Source organism: Carcharhinus amblyrhynchos, chromosome 33, assembly GCF_965287045.1.
Source record: "Carcharhinus amblyrhynchos chromosome 33, sCarAmb.v2.hapA, whole genome shotgun sequence".
NCBI lineage: Eukaryota > Metazoa > Chordata > Chondrichthyes > Carcharhiniformes > Carcharhinidae > Carcharhinus > Carcharhinus amblyrhynchos.
The window spans coordinates 20,281,522-20,300,268 of NC_137356.1; the positions used below are offsets into that span (position 1 = coordinate 20,281,522).

The 18,747-nt window shown below is 47.4% G+C and overlaps 1 protein-coding gene across 1 annotated transcript in view; it reads right to left on the bottom strand.

The window, feature by feature from the left end:
* The window catches only part of LOC145360929 (uncharacterized), a 34,475-nt gene extending 17,130 nt beyond the window's left edge, over nt 1–17,345 (bottom strand). Inside the window, 1 exon segment of the mRNA XM_080216434.1 lies at nt 17,322–17,345. Coding sequence (XP_080072560.1) covers nt 17,322–17,345 — 24 coding nt within the window.
* Between the last annotated feature and the right edge of the window lie 1,402 nt (nt 17,346–18,747).

The following is an 18,747-nucleotide window of genomic DNA, read 5'->3' on the forward strand; positions in this document are numbered from 1 at the left end:
GCCGCACCAGAGTTTTGTACAGTTGCAACATGACGTGGTGGCTCATAAATTCAATCCCCCTACCAATCAACTCCAAGACACCGTATGCCTTCCTAACAACCTTATCTACTTGATTCCCAACTTTCAGGGATCTATGCACACATAAACCTAGATCCCTCTGTTTATCAACACTATTCAAAGTCCTCCCATTAGCCCTATACTCTACACATCTGTTATTCCTGCCAAAGTGAATTACCTCACACTTTTCCGCATTGAACTCCATCTGCCACCTCTCAGCCCAGCTCTGCAACTTGTCCAAGTCTCTCTGTAAACTATGACACCTCTCTTCGTTATCTACCACTCCTCCGACTTTGGTGTCATCAGCAAATTTTCTAATCCATCCTTATATACCCTCATCCAGATCATTTATAAAAATTACAAACAGCAGTGGCCCCAAAACAGATCCCTGAGGCACACCACTTGTAACCGAACTCCATGACGAATACTCTCCATCAACCACCACCCTCTGTCTCCTATCTGCTAGCCAATTCCTGATCCAATTAACTAAATCACCCTCAATCCCATACATCTGCATTTTCTGCAGAAGCCTTCCATGGTGAACCTTATCAAACGCCTTACTAAAGTCCATATATACCACGTCAACTGCCTTACCCCCATCCACCTCTTTGGTCACTTTCTCAAAAAACTCAATAAGGTTAGTAAGGCACGACCTACCCTTCACAAAACCGTGCTGACTATCTCCAATCAATTCATTACTCTCTAAATAACTATAAATCCTATCCCTAATAATTTTTTCTAAAACTTTGCCCACAACAGAAGTACGACTCACCGGTCTATAATTCCCGGGGAAGTCTCTGTTCCCCTTCTTAAACAATGGGACAGCATTCGCTATCCTCCAATCCTCTGGCACTATACCTGTGACCAACGCCGACCTGAAAATCAGAGCCAGAGGCTCTGCAATCGCCTCTCTTGCCTCCCAGAGAATCCTAGGGTAAATCCAGTCCAGCCCAGGGGACTTATCTATTTTCAAACCCTCAAGAATATCTTGCACATCCTCCTTATCAACTGCAATACTGTCCAGTTTACAACCCTGTGACCCAGTATTCTCCACAACTACATTTACGTCTCCCTGCGTGAATACCGAAGAGAAATATTGGTTCAATGCCTCTCCAATCTCTTCCGGTTCCACACATAACTTCCCACTGCTGTCTCTAACTGGCCCGAATCTTGCCCTAACCAATCTTCTGTTCTTAACATATCTATAGAAAGCCTTAGGATTCTCCTTAATCCTATCAGCCAAAGTCTCCTTGTGTCCTCTTTTAGCTCTTCTTAACTCACACTTTAACTCCCTCCTGGCTAATCTAAAGCTTTCCAGTGCACTACCTGAGCCCTCAAGTCTCATCCTGACATAAGCCTCCTTTTTCCTTTTAACCAGCGAATCATTTTTTTTTAGTGCACCACGGTTCCCTTGCTCAACCATTTCCTCCTTGCCTGACAGGGACATACTTATCAAGGACTCACAGTAGCTGCTCCTTGAATAAACTCCGCATTTCGGACGTTCCCAGCCCCTGTAGTTTCCTAGTCCAACCTGTGCTCCCTAATTCTCTCCTAATAGCCTCATAATTACCCTTCCCCCAGCTGTAACTACTGCCCCGAGGTTCATTTAGCACGGCCAATGCACCAAACCAGCACGACTTTCAGAATCTGCTGCAAACGTTAAGAAATGTCATTCCTGAGATGGGGGATTGCTGCTCCATCTTGTCGAAAATAACAAGCTATTGTTTGTGAAAGCAGCAATCACCCAAACTTGGAAAGAACTGAAAACTGTGTAGAATTCGGCTTCAACTGTAATAGATATCAGGCTGCTGTTGCCTGGGAGGGAGATTTGGGGCGTGGATATTCCTGTGATCACTGCTCACCGATTGGTAGAAGAAAGTGCACAAATGTGGAAACAGTACGGGTTCACAGTCCAGTTCAGCGCTGGGGCATCAAACTCTCCTCCTCCCCACACTCCATTGAGACAGAGCTTGTCCAGGGAACAGCTTTGCCGAGGCAGATTGTTCAGGGGAGATTAAAGTTGGCATTATTGGAAGAGGAACATAGAAATCTCAGCATCCTTGCCAACAGAGCCACATCAGGCAACATCCATGGACAACTTATCCAATTACTGTGTGAAAAATGATAGGGTATTTTGCTACACTTTCAGACTAACTCAGAAACGTGGTGGTGAAAGGTGCTACTTCTAGATGCGGTGCCCCGTGTGATGATGCACGCACAAGCCCAGCCCCTTTTCCCAGCACTTCCTGCATTGTGTTGGATGCAATGGTGTTTGCAGTGTTCCTTTAAATGCTTCTTAAGTGTTGTGAAGGGGAGAGGGAGGGGGCCGGGTAAGATGCTGTGTCGGCAAATCCGTGCAAATTCAGTGGTCTCCTTCTGCACAGCAGGGATTTGATGTTCAACTCTTTGTCTGCATACTTATCACAACTCTGTCACATTGCTGCTCTACATCTGAAAATGTGTGCAGAATAAAGACTTGGAAATGCAAATAAAGTCTTGAAAACATAACTGAGCAAATAGCAACATGCAGTTTTACATCAGGCATTGTGTCCAAATGATGTGTTAAACTATCAAAGCTTGCTATGTCCTGGTACAGCAAGCATCAGAATTTTATTCCGTGTCCTGACTTGGGAATACACTGCTGTTCCTTCGTGGTTTCCGAGTAAAAGTCCGTGGAGTCTGGAATTGCTGGCGTTCCGATATCACAAAATATAGCAGCAGAGCAAAAGCTGCTTCATCTGCACTGTCCCAAGAGCAAGAACGATTGGACAATAAATGCTGAACACACAGATGCCCACGCCAATTCAGTAAAAGAATGAAACATCTGGCAAAGTGAGGAGGTGATCGTGTAACAAACAGAATTAGGCAGATACGTTCCAGTGTGACACATGGAGACAGATACATAGAACACACTGAACATGGCATATTGCGATTTAGCTCACAAAATCTCTGTCTTCATGTTTCTTCACAATCAACAGCACTAATTCAGCATATGTTACTCACCAGGACCATCAATGGGCTGAGAGAGTGAAAGGAATCCGGAAGTACAGAGGAGAAATGCCACAGTTAAACATGATGCATGGAGTTAACAGCGACACTTACAGGGAACGCCAAGAGCAGCGATGATGGGATAATATATCTTCTGCACTTCCCAGAGTGTGAATAGCATACGGAAGGTTATTGAGAATTCCCGAAGCATGTTTGGACTTTGGCAGCAGAGAGTGAACCAGTCAGCACTCGAGGTTACTGAGGCATTGTGGAAGGACATTGAAAGAAGCCTCACATTTATGTGGGAGTGGAATCCACAGAGAGGACTTTCTCTGGGGATTAAAATTACTGACAATGAATAAACAAACACAATGTTTTCAATATTTCAATTCGAACCCTCTGAGATTTTCAAAAATGCAGCTAAGCAGACACTGGACGAACAGAAAGGGAAAGCGTTCAACAAATAACAACAACCAAAGAACAAAGAATTTACAGGGCAGGAACAGCCCTTTGGCCCTCCAAGCCTGTACCGACCATGCTGCCCGACTGAACTCAAACCCTCTCCCCTTCCGCAGATCATATCCTCTATTCCCATTCTATTCATGGATTTTTCAAGACGCCCCTTAAAACTCACTGTTGTATCTGCTTCCATTCCTTCCCCCAGCAATGGGTTCCAGGCATCCACCACCATCTGTGTCAAAAATCTGCCTCGTATATCTCCTTTAAACCTTGCCCCTGGCACCTTAAACCTCTGCTTCCTCGTAAGTGACTCTTACACCCAGGGAAAAAGCTTCTTACTGTCCACCTTGTCCATGCCTCACAATCTTGTTGTTCATCCATCAGGACCTCGACACCATCAGTCATTTTGAGGCTGGTTGCGGTGTGTCCAAAGATGACTGATCAGGGCCAATTCGGGTACGGAATGTCCTGGCACATATTGGGCAGATTTGTGTGGGCACTGTAGTTGTTGCGCTGGTGGCTCTGGATTTGTGCAACTGGTGTTTAAGTTGTGCTTCAGCACTGCACCTTGCTTCATAAGCTTGACAGCCTTTGTGGGTGAGGCAGCAGCAGGTAGGGCGGTTTTGTGCCAGTCTTTCCCAGGTGGTCGTGTTTATGTCAAGCGACTTCAGGGAGGACTTTAGTGTGTTTTTGTCATGTTTCCTCTGCCCTCCATGCGAGCGTCTTCCAGCAGAGAGTTCCCCAAAAAGGAGCTGCTTGGATATGCGCTCGTCCAGCAAATGGATGATGTTAGCGCGAGTGGGCGGACACGATCACTCCGGACTCAGGGTCAGGTTCAACAGCGGGACAGCTTTATTTTAACGTCGACGGAGGTGCAGTCAGGACAGACAGACCGAACTGTCCCGAAAGCACTCTAAAGACCCGTCGCAATGGGTTACAGTTATACCTGAACTCCAATACATTGTACAATTCAAATACTAATGTTTTGTTTCCAGTATTCGACTCTGACCATCCTGTTTCGATGTCTTCAAGTATTGTAACGATGTTTTTAAGTGTGTGTTAATGGTTTCTGTCTGATGGGTTTATTAATGGTCTAGAATCTCCGGGGTTTGAACAATGGGTGTTTGACTGATCTCAGGAAGTTTGTGGGGCCAGGGATGCTTCCTTAGTTATGCTACTCCTTAGGTTTCTCCATAGAGGGTTGCTTGATTAGAGCAGAGGTGCTGATTTGGTTGGATGGGGGTGTACTTTTTAATTTTGATCCTGTAGGTGCCATCCTGTCCGGTTCCCTTTGTGTGCGAGCCCTCATTTGCATTCTAAAAGCATGTCCTTGCCTGCGAGTCTGTGTCTGTTCCCTTGTGAGGTTTAGTGGGGAGGCTCTGAGTGCAACTTTACTCTGCTTCCATATTGTGTACCCAATTTCAGAAAATTTATTGTCCGATAACAATGACATGACCTGCCCACCGGGTCTGTGCTCTCATCAGCCGTGTGTGGACTGATGGTAGACTCGCTCCAGAGAGAACTTCAGTGTCTGTTACTTTGTCTTGCCATCTAATGTGTAATATTCTGCGAAGACAAGTCATGTGGAAATGATTGAGCTGTCTTGCATGCCTTCGATAGACAGTCCACATTTCACAGGCATACAGGAGGGTAGTGAGTACCGCGGTGCTGTAGACCTTCAGTTTTGTTTGTGAGCTGATTCCTCGATGTTCCCATACAGTGGAGCACAGTCTACCGAAAGCAGAACTTGCCTTTGTTATTCTGCAGTTAACTTCTGTATCAATAGTCACTGCTTGGGAGAGGGTGCTGCTAAGATCAGTGAACTGGTCCACTGCCTGTAGTTTCTGTCCTTTGATTGTGATTATGGGTTCTGTGTACGGTACATGAGGAGCAGGCTGGCGCATGACTTCAGTCTTTTTAATGTTGATGGTGAGTCCAAAGTTGTCACAAGCTGTGGAAAATTTGTCCATACTGACTTGTATCTCTGGCTCTGAGCCAGTAAACAGGGCGCAGTCATCGGCAAAGAGAATGTGTCTCAGGACAGTCTCCTTCACTTTGGTAATGGCTTGAAGTCTCCTCAGGTTGAAGAGTTTCCCATCCACTCTGTACTTGAGGCTGATTCCAGCAACACTGTCCTGGAATACATCATTCAGCATGGCAGTAAACATCATGCTGAACAGTCTGGGTGTTTGACACCATTGGTGACTGGGAAATCCTTCAAAGTTTCTCTGCCGTCCAGTGCTCTGGCCATCGTACCATCATGGAACTGGCATTCCATCTGAATGAATCTGGGGGGGCAGCCGAACATTGACATGATCCTCCACAGGCCTTGTCGGCTGACAGTGTCGACTTCTATCAGGTCACCCCTTAACCTCCGTCATTCCTGTGGGAACAAACAAACTTTCTTCAACATCCATGTTCTCATAACTGATGCCCTCCATACCAGACAACATCCTGGGAAATCTTTTCTACACCCTCTCCAAAGCTTCCACATCCTTCTGGTAGTGTGGTGACCAGGATTGAACTCTATATTCCAAATGCGGCCTCACTAAGGTTCTATAAAGCTGCAACATGACTTGCCAATTTTTAATCTCACTGCCCCGGCTGATGAAGGCAAGCATGCCGTATGCCTTCTTGACTACCTTCTCCACCTACATTGCCTCTTTCAGTGACCTGTGTACCTGTACACCCAGATCCCTTTCCCTATCAATACTCTGCCATTTACTGTACATTTCCTATTTGTATTCGACCTTCCAAAATGCAATACCTCACATTTGTCCAGATTAAACTCCATCTGCCACATCTCCACCCAAGTCTCCAACTAATCGATATCCTGCTATATCCTCTGATGGTCCTCATCGCGATCCGCAAATCCACCAACCTTTGTGCTGTCTGCAAACTTCCCAAACAAACCAGTTACATTTTCCTGCAAATTATTTATATGGACAAATAAATATAAAATAATATAATAGTTAGTATAATTGTGATATAATTAAAATTTAATTATTATATAATAAATAATTATAAATGATAAATAAATAAGAGCCAGAAGGGGACATGAGAAGGCCTTGGTGGGTAAGATTATGGAGAATCCCAAGGCGTTCTACAAATATGTGAAGAGTAAAAGGATGAGAAGAGAAGGGATTGGACCGATAAAAGGTGAAGGGGGAAAAGTCTGTGTGGAACCGGAAGAAATGGCAGAGGTGCTTAATGAGTACTTTGCCTCGGTATTCACGGTGGAAAGTGATCTGGGAGGTTGTCCTACAGGTTTGCGGCAGACTGAAAAGACTGAGTAAGTGGTTGTTAAGAAAGAGGATGTGTTGGAACTTTTAAATTCTATGAAGGAAAGATAAGTCACCGGGACCGGATGGGATGTACCCCAGGTTACTGTGGGAGGTGAGGGAAGTGATTGCAGAGCCCGTGGCGATGATCTTTGCATCATCGATGGTGACAGGAGAGGTTCCGGAGGATTGGAGGATTGCGGATGTGGTTCCTATTTTCAAGAAAGGGATCAGGGATAGCCCGGGAAATTAACGAGCGGTGAGTCTGACCTCAGTGGTTGGTAAGTTGATGGAGAGGATTCTGATGGACAAGTTTTATGAGCGTTTAGAGAAGTTTAGAATGATCAGAAATAGTCAGCACGGCTTTGTCAAGGGCAGGTCGTGCCTTACGAGCCTAGTTGAGTTCTTTGAGAATGTGATTGAACACATTGATGAAGGAAGAGCGGTGGATGTGGTTTACATGGACTTCAGCAAGGCGTTTGGTCAGGTCCCCCATGCAAGACTTCTTGAGAAGGTGAGAGGGCATGGGATCCAAGGGGCTTTGGCCTTGTGGATCCAGAACTGGCTTGCCTGCAGAAGGCAGAGAGTGGTTGTGGATGAGTCTTTTTCTGCATGGAGGTCGGTCACCAGAGGAGTGCCCCAGGGATCTGTTCTAGGACCCTTGCTGTTTGTCATTTTCATAAATGACCTGGATGAGGAAGCGGAGGGATGGGTTAGAAAGTTCGCCGACGATACGAAGGTTGGTGGTGTTGTGGATAGTCTGGAGGGATGTCAGAAGTTGCAGCAGGACATAGATAGGATGCAAGACTGGGCGGAGAAGTGGCAGATGGACTTCAACGTGGATAAATGTGTAGTGGTCCATTTTGGCCGGTCCAATGGGATGAAGGAATACAATATCAAGGGTAGGAGTCTTAGCAGTGTTGAGGAGCAGAAGGCCTCGCAGGTGGAGGATGTGGTCAAGAAGGCGTATGATGTACTGGCCTTCATTAATCGAGGGATTGAGTTGAGGAGTCGGGAGGTAATGCTGCAACTTTATAAGACCCTTGTCAGACCCCACTTGGAGTACTGTGCGCAGTTCTGGTCGCCTCATTACAGGAAGAATGTGGAAGGTATTGAGAGGGTGCAGAGGAGATTTACAAGGATGTTTCCTGGATTGGGAGGCATGCCTTATGAAGATAGGTTGAGGGAGCTGGGACTCTTCTCCCTGGAGAGACGAAGGTTGAGAGGCGACCTGATAGAGGTTTATAACGTGTTGAGAGGAAAAGATAGGGTGGATTCTCAGAGGCTATTTCCCAGGGCTGAAATGGTGGCTACGAGAGGACACAGGTTTAAGGTGCAGGGAAGCAAGTACGGAGGAGATGTTCGGGGTAAGTTTTTCACTCAGAGGGTGGTGAGTGAACGGAATCGGCTGCCGTCGGTGGTGGTAGAGGCGAACTCGCTGGGGTCTTTTAAAAGACTTCTGGATGAGTCTCTGGGATCTAATGGGATTGGGGTTATAGATAGGTCTATGGCTTAGTAGGTTTCGATGTGACTGGTGGAACTTGTGGGCCGAAGGGCCTGTTTGTGCTGTCGTGTTCTCTGTTCTATGTTCTCAAAGCCTCCACATCCTTCTGTTCGTCTGGTGACCAGAATTCAACACTATATTCCAAGTTCACCCAAACTAAGGTTCTATAAAGCTGCAACATGACTTGCCAATTTTTAAACTCAGTGCCCCAGCCGATGAAGGCAAGCATGCCGGATGCCTTCTTGACGACCTTCTCCACCTGCATTGCCACTTTCAGTGACCTGTCTACCCAGACACCCAGATCCCTTTGTCTATCAATACTCTGAAGGGTTCTGCCATTTACTGTATATTTCTTATGTGTTTTAGACCTTCCAAAATGCATTACCTCACATTCAGCCCATCAAGCTTGCACTGACAATCCCACTCAGGCCCAAACCACTAAACCTTGCATATTTCCCCTGTTAGGGTCGGGGGCTAAGAGGCAATTCAGTGTGGCCAGCCGACCCAAACCGCACACCTTTGGCCTGTAGGAGAATGTGCAAACTCCACACAGACTGTCAACTGAGACTGAGTCTTTCAAGGGAAAACTGCAATGGGTGCAGGAAAGGCGTGTGCCGGTTAGGAGGAAGGATGGGAAAGGTAGGATTAGAGAGCCGTGGATTACTAGAGATATAGAAGACCTGGTTAGGAAGAAACGAGAGGCGTATGTCAGGTCTAAGCAGCTGGGAATGGAGAGAGCGTTGGAGGAGTACAGAGAGAGTAGGAGGGGTCTCAAAAGGGGAGTTAGGAGGGCAAAAAGGGGGCTTTGGCAGGTAGGATTAAGGAAAATCCAAAGGCGTTTTACTCCTATGTTAGGAGTAAAAGGGTGGCTCGGGGTAAAATCGGACCTCTCAGAGACAGACGTGGGGAATTGTGCTTAGAGTCTGAGGGAATGGGGGAGATCCTGAATGAATACTTTGCGTTGGTATTCATGAAGGAGAGGGGCTTGATGTCTAGTAGGGTCACTGAGGGAGCTGTAGACCAATTGAAAGATTTTTGTATTACGAGGGAAGAAGTGTTAGGGCTTTTAGATGGCATTAAAACTTGAAAGACGGCGACTGAGGGGGGATCTAATAGAGGTATATAAGATTATGAAGGGTATAGATAGAGTAAACAGTGGTAAGCTATTTCCTATGTTACAGACACACATTACGAGGGGCCATGGGCTTAAGGTGAGGGGGGAGAGGTATCACACAGACATTAGAGGGAGGTTTTTCACACAGAGGGTAGTGGGGGTATGGAATGCTCTGCCAAGCAAGGTGGTGGAGGCAGGCACGCTGGAGTTGTTTAAGAGTAACTTAGACAGGCACATGAGTGGGTTGGAGATGGGAGGATATAGGAGATTGTTTTAAATAAAGTTCATAAACAGTGGACAACCCTGGTAATGGAAAAGGATATGGGATGATTATAATGTTTTTTCTCTCTTAATTCACAGGTTTTAAGTCGGCCCGCCTTGTTGTCCAACGAGGGACATACACACGATGGGTCGTACTGGGGCTGCTCTTGGTTGTTCGAGATTGGCTGAGTGCTTCATGTCCTTAGTGTGTGCTTAAACTGGGCCAGATACTGGGCAAGACGACAGCTCAGTGACTATCGCTGATTGCTGTGCAGACACATGGATTTGGGCCGGTGTCTGTGGGAGTTTGCACATTCTCCCCGTGCTTGCGTGGGTTTTCTCCGGGTGCTCCGGTTTCCTCCCACACCCCAAAGATGTGCTGTTATGCTGATTGGAAGTAATCCTAAATTAGTTTCCCTCACTGTGGATTGCCATAAAAACAATAGATAGGGGTCATGGGTGGAGAGGGGGACTGGTAATGTTAAAATGGCGGCACGGGCTTGTTGGGCCAAAGGGCCTGTTTCCCGTTGCTGTGTTGTTCTTTGTTCTCTTTGTTCTTTGAAAAATAAATGAATAAAAGGGCTGGAATTGATTGATATAACTTTCTGAGATTATACATGTGGTACATTATATATAGTACAACGATATAAGTTATCTAACGTCACTTTATTCTATTCAATGAAGGGTGGGTCAGGGGGCAGGGGGGAAAGGTCAGGGGGCCTTACTAAAGCTCAGCCGAGGGCTCTGGGTGGGAGTTAATCCAGCAGGAGGGTCCCGGGCTGGACTCCTGCTGATCCTCTTCCCTTCAGGCTCTCAGGGGAGGGAGGGGCAGCTGGAGTCAGACCCCACCATCCCCTGGTGCTGACACTTGTGGGTCCCCACGTCCTCCACCCTGGACACGGACCTCATGACCTGAGCCACGGTGCGGACATCTGCTGCCATGGAGCGCCCGTCCTGCGCCAAGCTCGCCGTCCTTGCGATGCTGGCCTCAGTGCCCTGCAGAGATAGTGTCACCTCCTGGGACACCCCCTCACTCCCCTCCCCCAGTCCCTTCACCCCCTGGGACACCCCCTCACTCCCCTCCCCCAGTTCCGTCACACTCTGGGACACCCCCTCACTCCCCTCCCCCAGTTCCGTCACACTCTGGGACACCCCCTCACTCCCCTCCCCCAGTCCCTTCACCCCCTGGGACAGCCCCTCACTCCCCTCCCCCAGTCCCTTCACCCCCTGGGACACCCCCTGTTATGGTACGAAAGTTATAATTTTGCAGGAGACTCAAGAGAGTGAGAGAATGATTTGGTATACAACAAGATTAGGTTCACACTTCGTACCTTTATTTTTCCTTACTTATCTATCCTTTTTTATCTATGGTATACAATTACATTATACATTCAGTATTAAGCACTCAAAAAGAAGAACAGCTACAATTACAGTTTACAGAGAGTATTCAGCACTCAAGAAGAAGAACAGCTACAATTGCAGTATACAGACGGTATTAAGAAGAAGAGTTACGTATATTTACCATCAGGACTGTGCCTTCATCCTTCCAACGACTGGGGAGCCCTTTTCAGTCTCGGTGAAGGACCAACACGTTGTCCCGATAACGACCGGGCGATGCGCGCTTATCCCATGGTTGAGCGTCCACCGAGACAATGGGAATCCCCCTTTTTAAAGGCTGAGGAATGAGTTGATCAGGCTCATTCCTCTGCTCTGATATCCAATCAATGACAGTCCTGAGAGTGTTCACGCGCTGTTCCCGAGTACTTCACGCGATTACGTGAGTTACTGTGCATCGCCTTTATTTACTTGCTTGTGCAGTTTGGCACGTATCCCTTTGTTTATGTACGCAAATAGGGCTTTTATCACCTTGTTTGCTTATGTATGTAGTCTGGTACATACGCAAATAGGGCTTTGTAAGTTGAAGAATCTTGAATGTGTTTTTGGATTGTATTGAGTGCCCTGTTAACATTCTGTGATTTGGGAGGCATTGTTTCGCGGACCAGACATTGATTACTTCTATTACACCCCCTCACTCCCCTCCCCCAGTCCTGTCACCTCCTGGGACACCCCCTCACTCCCCTCCTCCACTCCTGTCGCCTCCTGGGACACCCACTCACATCCCTCCCCCAGTCCTGTCATCTCCTGGGACATCCCCTCACTCCCCTCCCGCAGTCCCTTCACCCCTGGGACACCCCCTCACTCCCCTCCCCCAGTCCCTTCACCCCCTGAGACACCCTCCTCACTCCACCTCCCCTCAATTCTGGGTCCTCCCTCCCCTGCACAGTCAGGGTTTACACAGGGACTGGCTCGATAGATTCCTGATGTCTCCCTGAGCCTTCTCCTGAATTTCCTGGAACACCAGGAGTTGCTTCTCTCCAGCGATGTGTCACCAAAACCCCTCCAGCCTGAGCAAGGGAGCCTGGACAGAGATGACGGGAGTGGGGGGAAGGGGGGGAGGTGAGTGGCTGTGCGGACCACCCAGGTTCCAGCATCCAGAGGCACAAGCGGGTGAAGGAGCCCCTTCACTCCGCCAGGAAAAGTGGCAGGATGGCATTGCAGCAACACTCTCCAATATGGACATCAAGCAATGAGACTGTGTGAGTGAGAGAGGGACTGACTGCTGGGCTGAATGTGTCATCAACCTCAGAAACACACGGCACTGAAGCCAAACCCTGTGAGGGTTCTGCTTGAGAAAATGATTGGGGAACGAGCCCCAATTCACAGCCCAGTATGTGGCCAGTGGATGCAGAGACACAAGGGGATTGGGTGTGACTTAATGTGTCAATAAATGTCCCCATTATCCTGAAGCAGAGGGGTGTGTGTGTGTGTGTGTGTGTGTGTGTGTGTGTGCAGACTTAGAACATAGAACATTCCAGCACAGTACAGGCCATTCGGCCCTCGATGTTGCACCGACCTGTGAAACCAATCTAAAGCCCATCGAACAGACACTATTCCAATATCATCCATATGTTTATCCAATGACCATTTACACACTCTGGAGTATAAAAGCTGGCATCTAATGTTGCAGTTGTACAGAACGTTTGTTCGACCGCATTGGGAGTCCTGCGTCCAGTCCTGGTCACCGCACTACCGGAAGACCCTGGAGAGAGAGCAGAGGAGGTTTACCAGGATGCTGCCTGGTGTGGAAGGACTGAGCTATGAGGAGAGATTGGGCAAATTGGGGCTGTTCTCCTTAGAAAGATGGAGAATGAGGGGAGATCTAATAGAGGGGTATAAGATTATGAAGGGTATAGATAGGGTAAACAGTGGGAAGCTTTTTCCCAGGTTGGATACAAAAATTACGAGGGGCCACAGGCTTAGGGTGAGGGGGGGCGAGGTATAATTCAGATGTTAGAGGGAGGTTTTTCACACAGAGGGTTGTGGGGGTGTGGAATGCACTGCCAAGTAGGGTGGTGGAGGCAGGTACGCTGGAGTTGTTTAAGGTTTACTTAGATAGACACATGAGCGGACTAGAGATGGAGGGAAACAGGAGACTGTTCGAAATAAAGATCAAGAGCCTTGGGGTGTCCCTGGGAATCAAGTGATTCCTACCGGCCTTCCAACATATTTTCTGGCTCACTTGCTTTATTTCTGAGCTTCTGGGGATTCCGTAAATGTCGGTATAGGTTTTGCATGTTTATCGATGTCTTTTCTTTTAATCCACAGGTGATTCGGTTCGCCTTGTTGTCTAACGAGGGGCATACACGCGGTGGGTCATGCGAGGGCTGCTCCTGGATGTTCGAGAGTAGCCGGGTGCTTCACGTCGTTAGTGTCCGCTTAAACTGGACCAACTGACGGGCAACACGACAGCTCAGTGACTATCACTGTTTGCTGTGCAGACACATGGATTTGGGTCGGTGTCTGTGGGAGTTTGCACATTCTCCCCGTGATTGCGTGGGTTTTCTCCGGGTGCTCCGGTTTCCTCCCACACCCCAAAAACGTGCTCTTAGGCTGATTGGTGTAACAAATTGTCCCTAAATTAGTCTCCCCTCAATCTTCCCCAATAGGCATAGACAAAGGTCATGGGTAGAAGAGGGCACTCACAATGTTAAAATGGCGGCGCGGGCTCGTTGGGCCGAAGGGCCTGTTTCCCGTGCTGTGTTGTTCTTTGTTCTTTGTTAAAGTTGGTGAGTCCACAACTGCTGCAGGCAGGGCATTCCACACCCTTTCTACCCTCTGAGTAAAGAACCTACCCCTGACATCTGTCCTATATCTATCACCCCTCAATTTAAAGCCATGTCCCCTCGTACGAGCCATCTCCATCCGGGGAAAAAGGCTCTCACTGTCCACCCTCTAATCCTCTGATCATCTTGTTTGCCTCTATTAAGTCACCTCTTCACCTTCTTCTCTCAAACGAAAACAGCCTCAAGTCCCTCAGCCTTTCCTCATAAGACCTTCCCACCATACCAGGCAACATCCTGGTAAACCTCCTCTGCACCCTTTCCAATGCTTCCACATCTTTCCTATAATGTGGTGACCAGAACTGTACGCAATACTCCAAGTGCGGCCGCACCAGAGTTTTGTACAGTTGTAACATGACCTCATGGCTCCTAAATTCAATCCCTCTACCAATAAAAGCTAACACACCATACGCCTTCTTAATAACTTTATCAACCTGGGTGCCAACTTTCAGGGAGCTATGCACCTGTACCCCAAGATCTTTCTGCTCATCGACACTCCCAAGAGTCCTTCCATTAGCCCTATATTCTGTACTCCTGTTACTCTTACCAAAGTGAATCACCTCACACTTTTCCATATTAAACTCCATCTGCCACCTCTCGATCCAGCTCTGCAGCTTATCTCTGTCCCTCTGCAAACTGTAACATCCATCCTCACTGTTTACAACTTTTCCGACTTTGGTGTCGTCAGCAAATTTACTAATCCATCCTTCTACACCCTCATCTCGGCCATTTATAAAAATGACAAACAGCAGTGGCCCCAAAACAGATCCCTGAGGTACACCACTTGTAACTGAACTCCAGGATGAACACTTCCCATCAATCACCACCCTCTCTTCTTACAGCGAGCCAATTCCTGATCCAAACCGATAAATCACCCTCAATCCCATGCCTCCGTATCTCCGGCAATAGCTTACCATGGAGAAGATACGGAGGCATGTGTGCATGCGCATGGAGGCGTGTGTGCGTGCGCTGGTGTTTGTGTATATACGTGTGTGTGTGTGTGTGTGTGTGTGTGTGTGTGTGAGTGAGAGAGAGAGTGAAGGAGAGAAGGAGGGAGGGAGGAGGAGAGGGAGGGAGGGATCGAGGGGAGGACATATGGATGGATGGGGCCGGACAGCTGCAGCTGTGCCAGATGTGGAGGTCCTGAGGCCAGATGAGGAGGAAGTGATGGAGAACAGCGGTCAGGAGACAAAGTTAAAGTTATCACAGACAAGATGGAGTCAAAGACAGCAGCCGCCTCTCTCTCAGACACTGATGTCACATCAAGATGTAATGTGAGGAAAAGAGAATGAAGGTGTGAAGAGGCACAAAGTTGGTCTGGCTGTTGAAGCATTGCACACTTATTCACCCACAGCTGTGGGGGGTAAACGTCTGCTTTGCCCTTCTGGCTGGAAGAGGATGTGGCTTTAAAAATTGTTGTGGGGGTGGCAGGGACGAGGCTGGTGGAGGTGGCGACCATCCTGGCATCTCAGTGGTTTCCTGCTGATGGGATCCTCATTCTGTGTCTCATTCCTGCACAAAATCAGATCAAATCAAATGGTGTCTGACCTCCCTGGCACATCCCTCCATGAGCCTCACACCTCTGGAACATTCCTGGCCTCTTCCTCAGAATCCTCACCATCATCCTCAGTGTCTGAGTGTGTCTCCTCTATGTCTTCACCTGGGACTTCCTCTCCTCATTACAAAGCCCCGTTTTGAAATGTACATCCCTCAATTCACCCTCAGACACTGTTAGCCTGCCCTCTGTTAAGCTGCAGCTCTCCCTCTGAGTGTGGACCTTCCCTTTGTGGCATAACTGTCCCCCCTTAGACATTCAGGACCCGTTATCTGACAGGATGCTTCCGTCCTATCGGCCAGACAACGTCTGCATTCTGACTCCTTTACCCCCAAACCACCCACCAATCAGTTTATTGCCCTTCCCCACTCATAATACATTGTCTAAACACACTTTCGCAAGGCCTTTGACAAGGTCCCGCATGGTGGGTTGCTGCAGAAGGTAAAATCTCACAGGGTCCAGGGGAAGGTAGCCAATTGGATCCAAAATTGGATTGAGACAGAAGACAGCAGGTGGTTGTAGAGGTTGTTTTTGAAACTGGAGACCCGTGACCAGCGGTGTGCCTCAGGGATCGGTGCTGGGACCACTGCTATTTGTCATTTATATTAATGATTTGGATGAGAATTTAGGAGACATGGTTAGTAAGTTTGCAGATGACACCAAGCTTAGTGGCATAGTGGACAGTAAATAAGGCTATCCAGGATTCCAACGGGATCTTAATAAATTGGTGGGTACAATTTTGTCTTTTAAAAAGCATTTAGATAGTTATACGGGTAAGTTTGGTATTGAGGGACATGGCCAAACGGGGACATTTAGAACTAGCTGACAAGTAAAAGTTGGGACAGCATAAAGAAGTTGGGCCAAAGGGCCTGCTTCCATGCTGTAAACCTTTATGACTCTTACCAACAAGAACAAGTCCATGTCTGTGAACATTCTCCTCACCCCTCCCTCTTTGCCTCAGAGACCCCCACCCACCACTTATCCAAACTGACCACTTCACCTGGTGCTGCTCAGCTTTACCCTAAGCCGAGCAGCATGAGTTTGTTGTTTGCTGCTGACATCACCTTGATGGTCAGACTTATTGTGGGAAAGTTGTAATTTAATGAATGTGCATGAGATTCACAAGTACGGAAATGATTTTCCCATCAGCAGACACCGTGAGTACCGTCTGCCACTGAACTACCGCTAAGGTAATCCAATAAACGCATCCCACCATCAGGAAAGGGAGATTTCAGTTCCTGTCCGATTAAGTCATCCCGTCTGCCACATTCCCTTTCCTGATGGTCCAAATAAATTCAAACCAATATTCTGCTATTGAGCAAACATTCTTAATCTCAGGGAATCACTTCTTTTCATCATTCAATAATCGCACAATTGTAATAAAGGGATATTTAAACACATTCCTCAACTGCTGTCTGAACTTAGCCTGAACGACCGCGTAAATACAGGTGTTTGTGCAGCAGCTCAGGAGCTGCAGCATGAAACCAAATTCAATAACAATTCCATGCATGTCTACAGATCGATATCGCAACAACCACATGCGGTACCATATGGAATATACCATAAATGTTGCCCATAACAGGATGAAATTTGCTGAGAGACTAAAGAGCAAAATGATGGATTTCCTTCGCTTCTCCATCTCTGGATCTCCGGGACTCTCCCCAGCGCTGTGATTTCGCAGTCTCTTGCGAGCTCTGTTGCTCACTAAAATGTGCCTCACAGTGAAAAGGTTGAACAGCAGAATCAGGACAAATGGTACAAATGGAGTCAGAATGTGGTGGAGAAATTCGATCGAAACCCAGACGTCAGAAAACCGCACAGACTCCGGTACAAAACAAAAGAAGGGGGAGTTGAACAGCAAATACCGACCGGTGTATATAAAATACCACATTGTGTTCTTTAAACAGCTCAGCACACTCACGGTTCCCAGGGCCACAGCCGCCATTTCCTCGGTACAATATTTCTTTCTCAGATTCTCACCACAAATAGCCACAAATCGATCAAAGGTGAACGCGACAGTGAACCAGACGGAACAGTCAGTGGCTGCATGAAGCAGCACACCGTGGATATGACACACTGGGAAATCGTACAGGAAAGTAAACTGTTCCCAAAAAACAATTGGAATCTGTCTCAATGCCACATCCAAGATGATTACCAGGAGATCTGCCGTCGCCATGGCCACGAGGTAACGTGTTACACATTTGGAGAGACCGCACTTCCCCTGAGCTAGGACCACGATCATCACTGAGTTCACTGTGTGGATGGGGAATAAATAGGAAAATTGTCCATCATTATGCAAGCAAGCCTATCAGATTCATTCAGGACATTGAGGTTTTGAAATGTATTTTTGGTTGGGTAAAATAGTTGGGTGTTAAGGAGTGATTTTTCAAATGGTGAAGTGAGGTTGAGCAGTAGGGAGGTGCAGGGAGGGAAGTCCACAGCTCGATGGTCTGGACACTCACAGTTTGATTCAAGTGTTGCTTCCTGTCACGGTTGAGGTGTGACAGAAACTATCTGTACAGATATTTATTCATCAGCTGGGATACTTTATAAAGACATTTTTTTCAGTTCTTTACAAAACAGACATTAGCCAACCTGAAAAAAGAATCTGCAGCTGGTCACCTGATGCCTTGCCTGAGTTTCAACATAACGATGGCTACACGGACACTCAGCCTGATCCAAGCACCTTCAAACATAGACAATTCTTCACAGGTCGCAATCTCCCAGAATGGTGCAAATGGCCACAACATTCGTGACTCCAACCGGTTTGGAAAAGAGAGCCTGTTTACTGACTCGTGACCAGTGTCTCCGACAGCAAAGAACTCCTGACTCAATTAAACCTCAAGATTCCAGTCACCCTGCGTCCAACATTGAGCAGCTACATCAAATGACCACCTCTGAAAGATGCTGTTGTGTTGTTTGTTGGAACTGAATTCCAGCAATTCCTGTCTTATCTGGAATATGAGCAGAACTCCAGGCAATGGCCTGTGCTGTCTATCACCAAGCTGGTGGCAGCAGAGGGAACTCCAACCCTTTTCAAACCTGCTGACTGCTGGAATATTGGAACTCAGACCTACAGACTTACTCATTCTATGTACCTTCTTCCGTCATGGAGGATGGAAGACAAAGAATTCAACAACCAGTCAACCTCCCCTGAGAAGGAACATTCCTATTGACTCACGATTCCCGACTCTGGACACGTACAAAACCCGTCCTTGTATTTCACTCTGGCTGTGTCCTGAACCCGCTTTCTCTTTCCCGATCCCCCATTGATTGTGTGAGTGTAAGAAGAGGTGAATGTTGTGAAACCTCTCCCTCGTATGTTTGTGGAAAATTAAACCATGCTT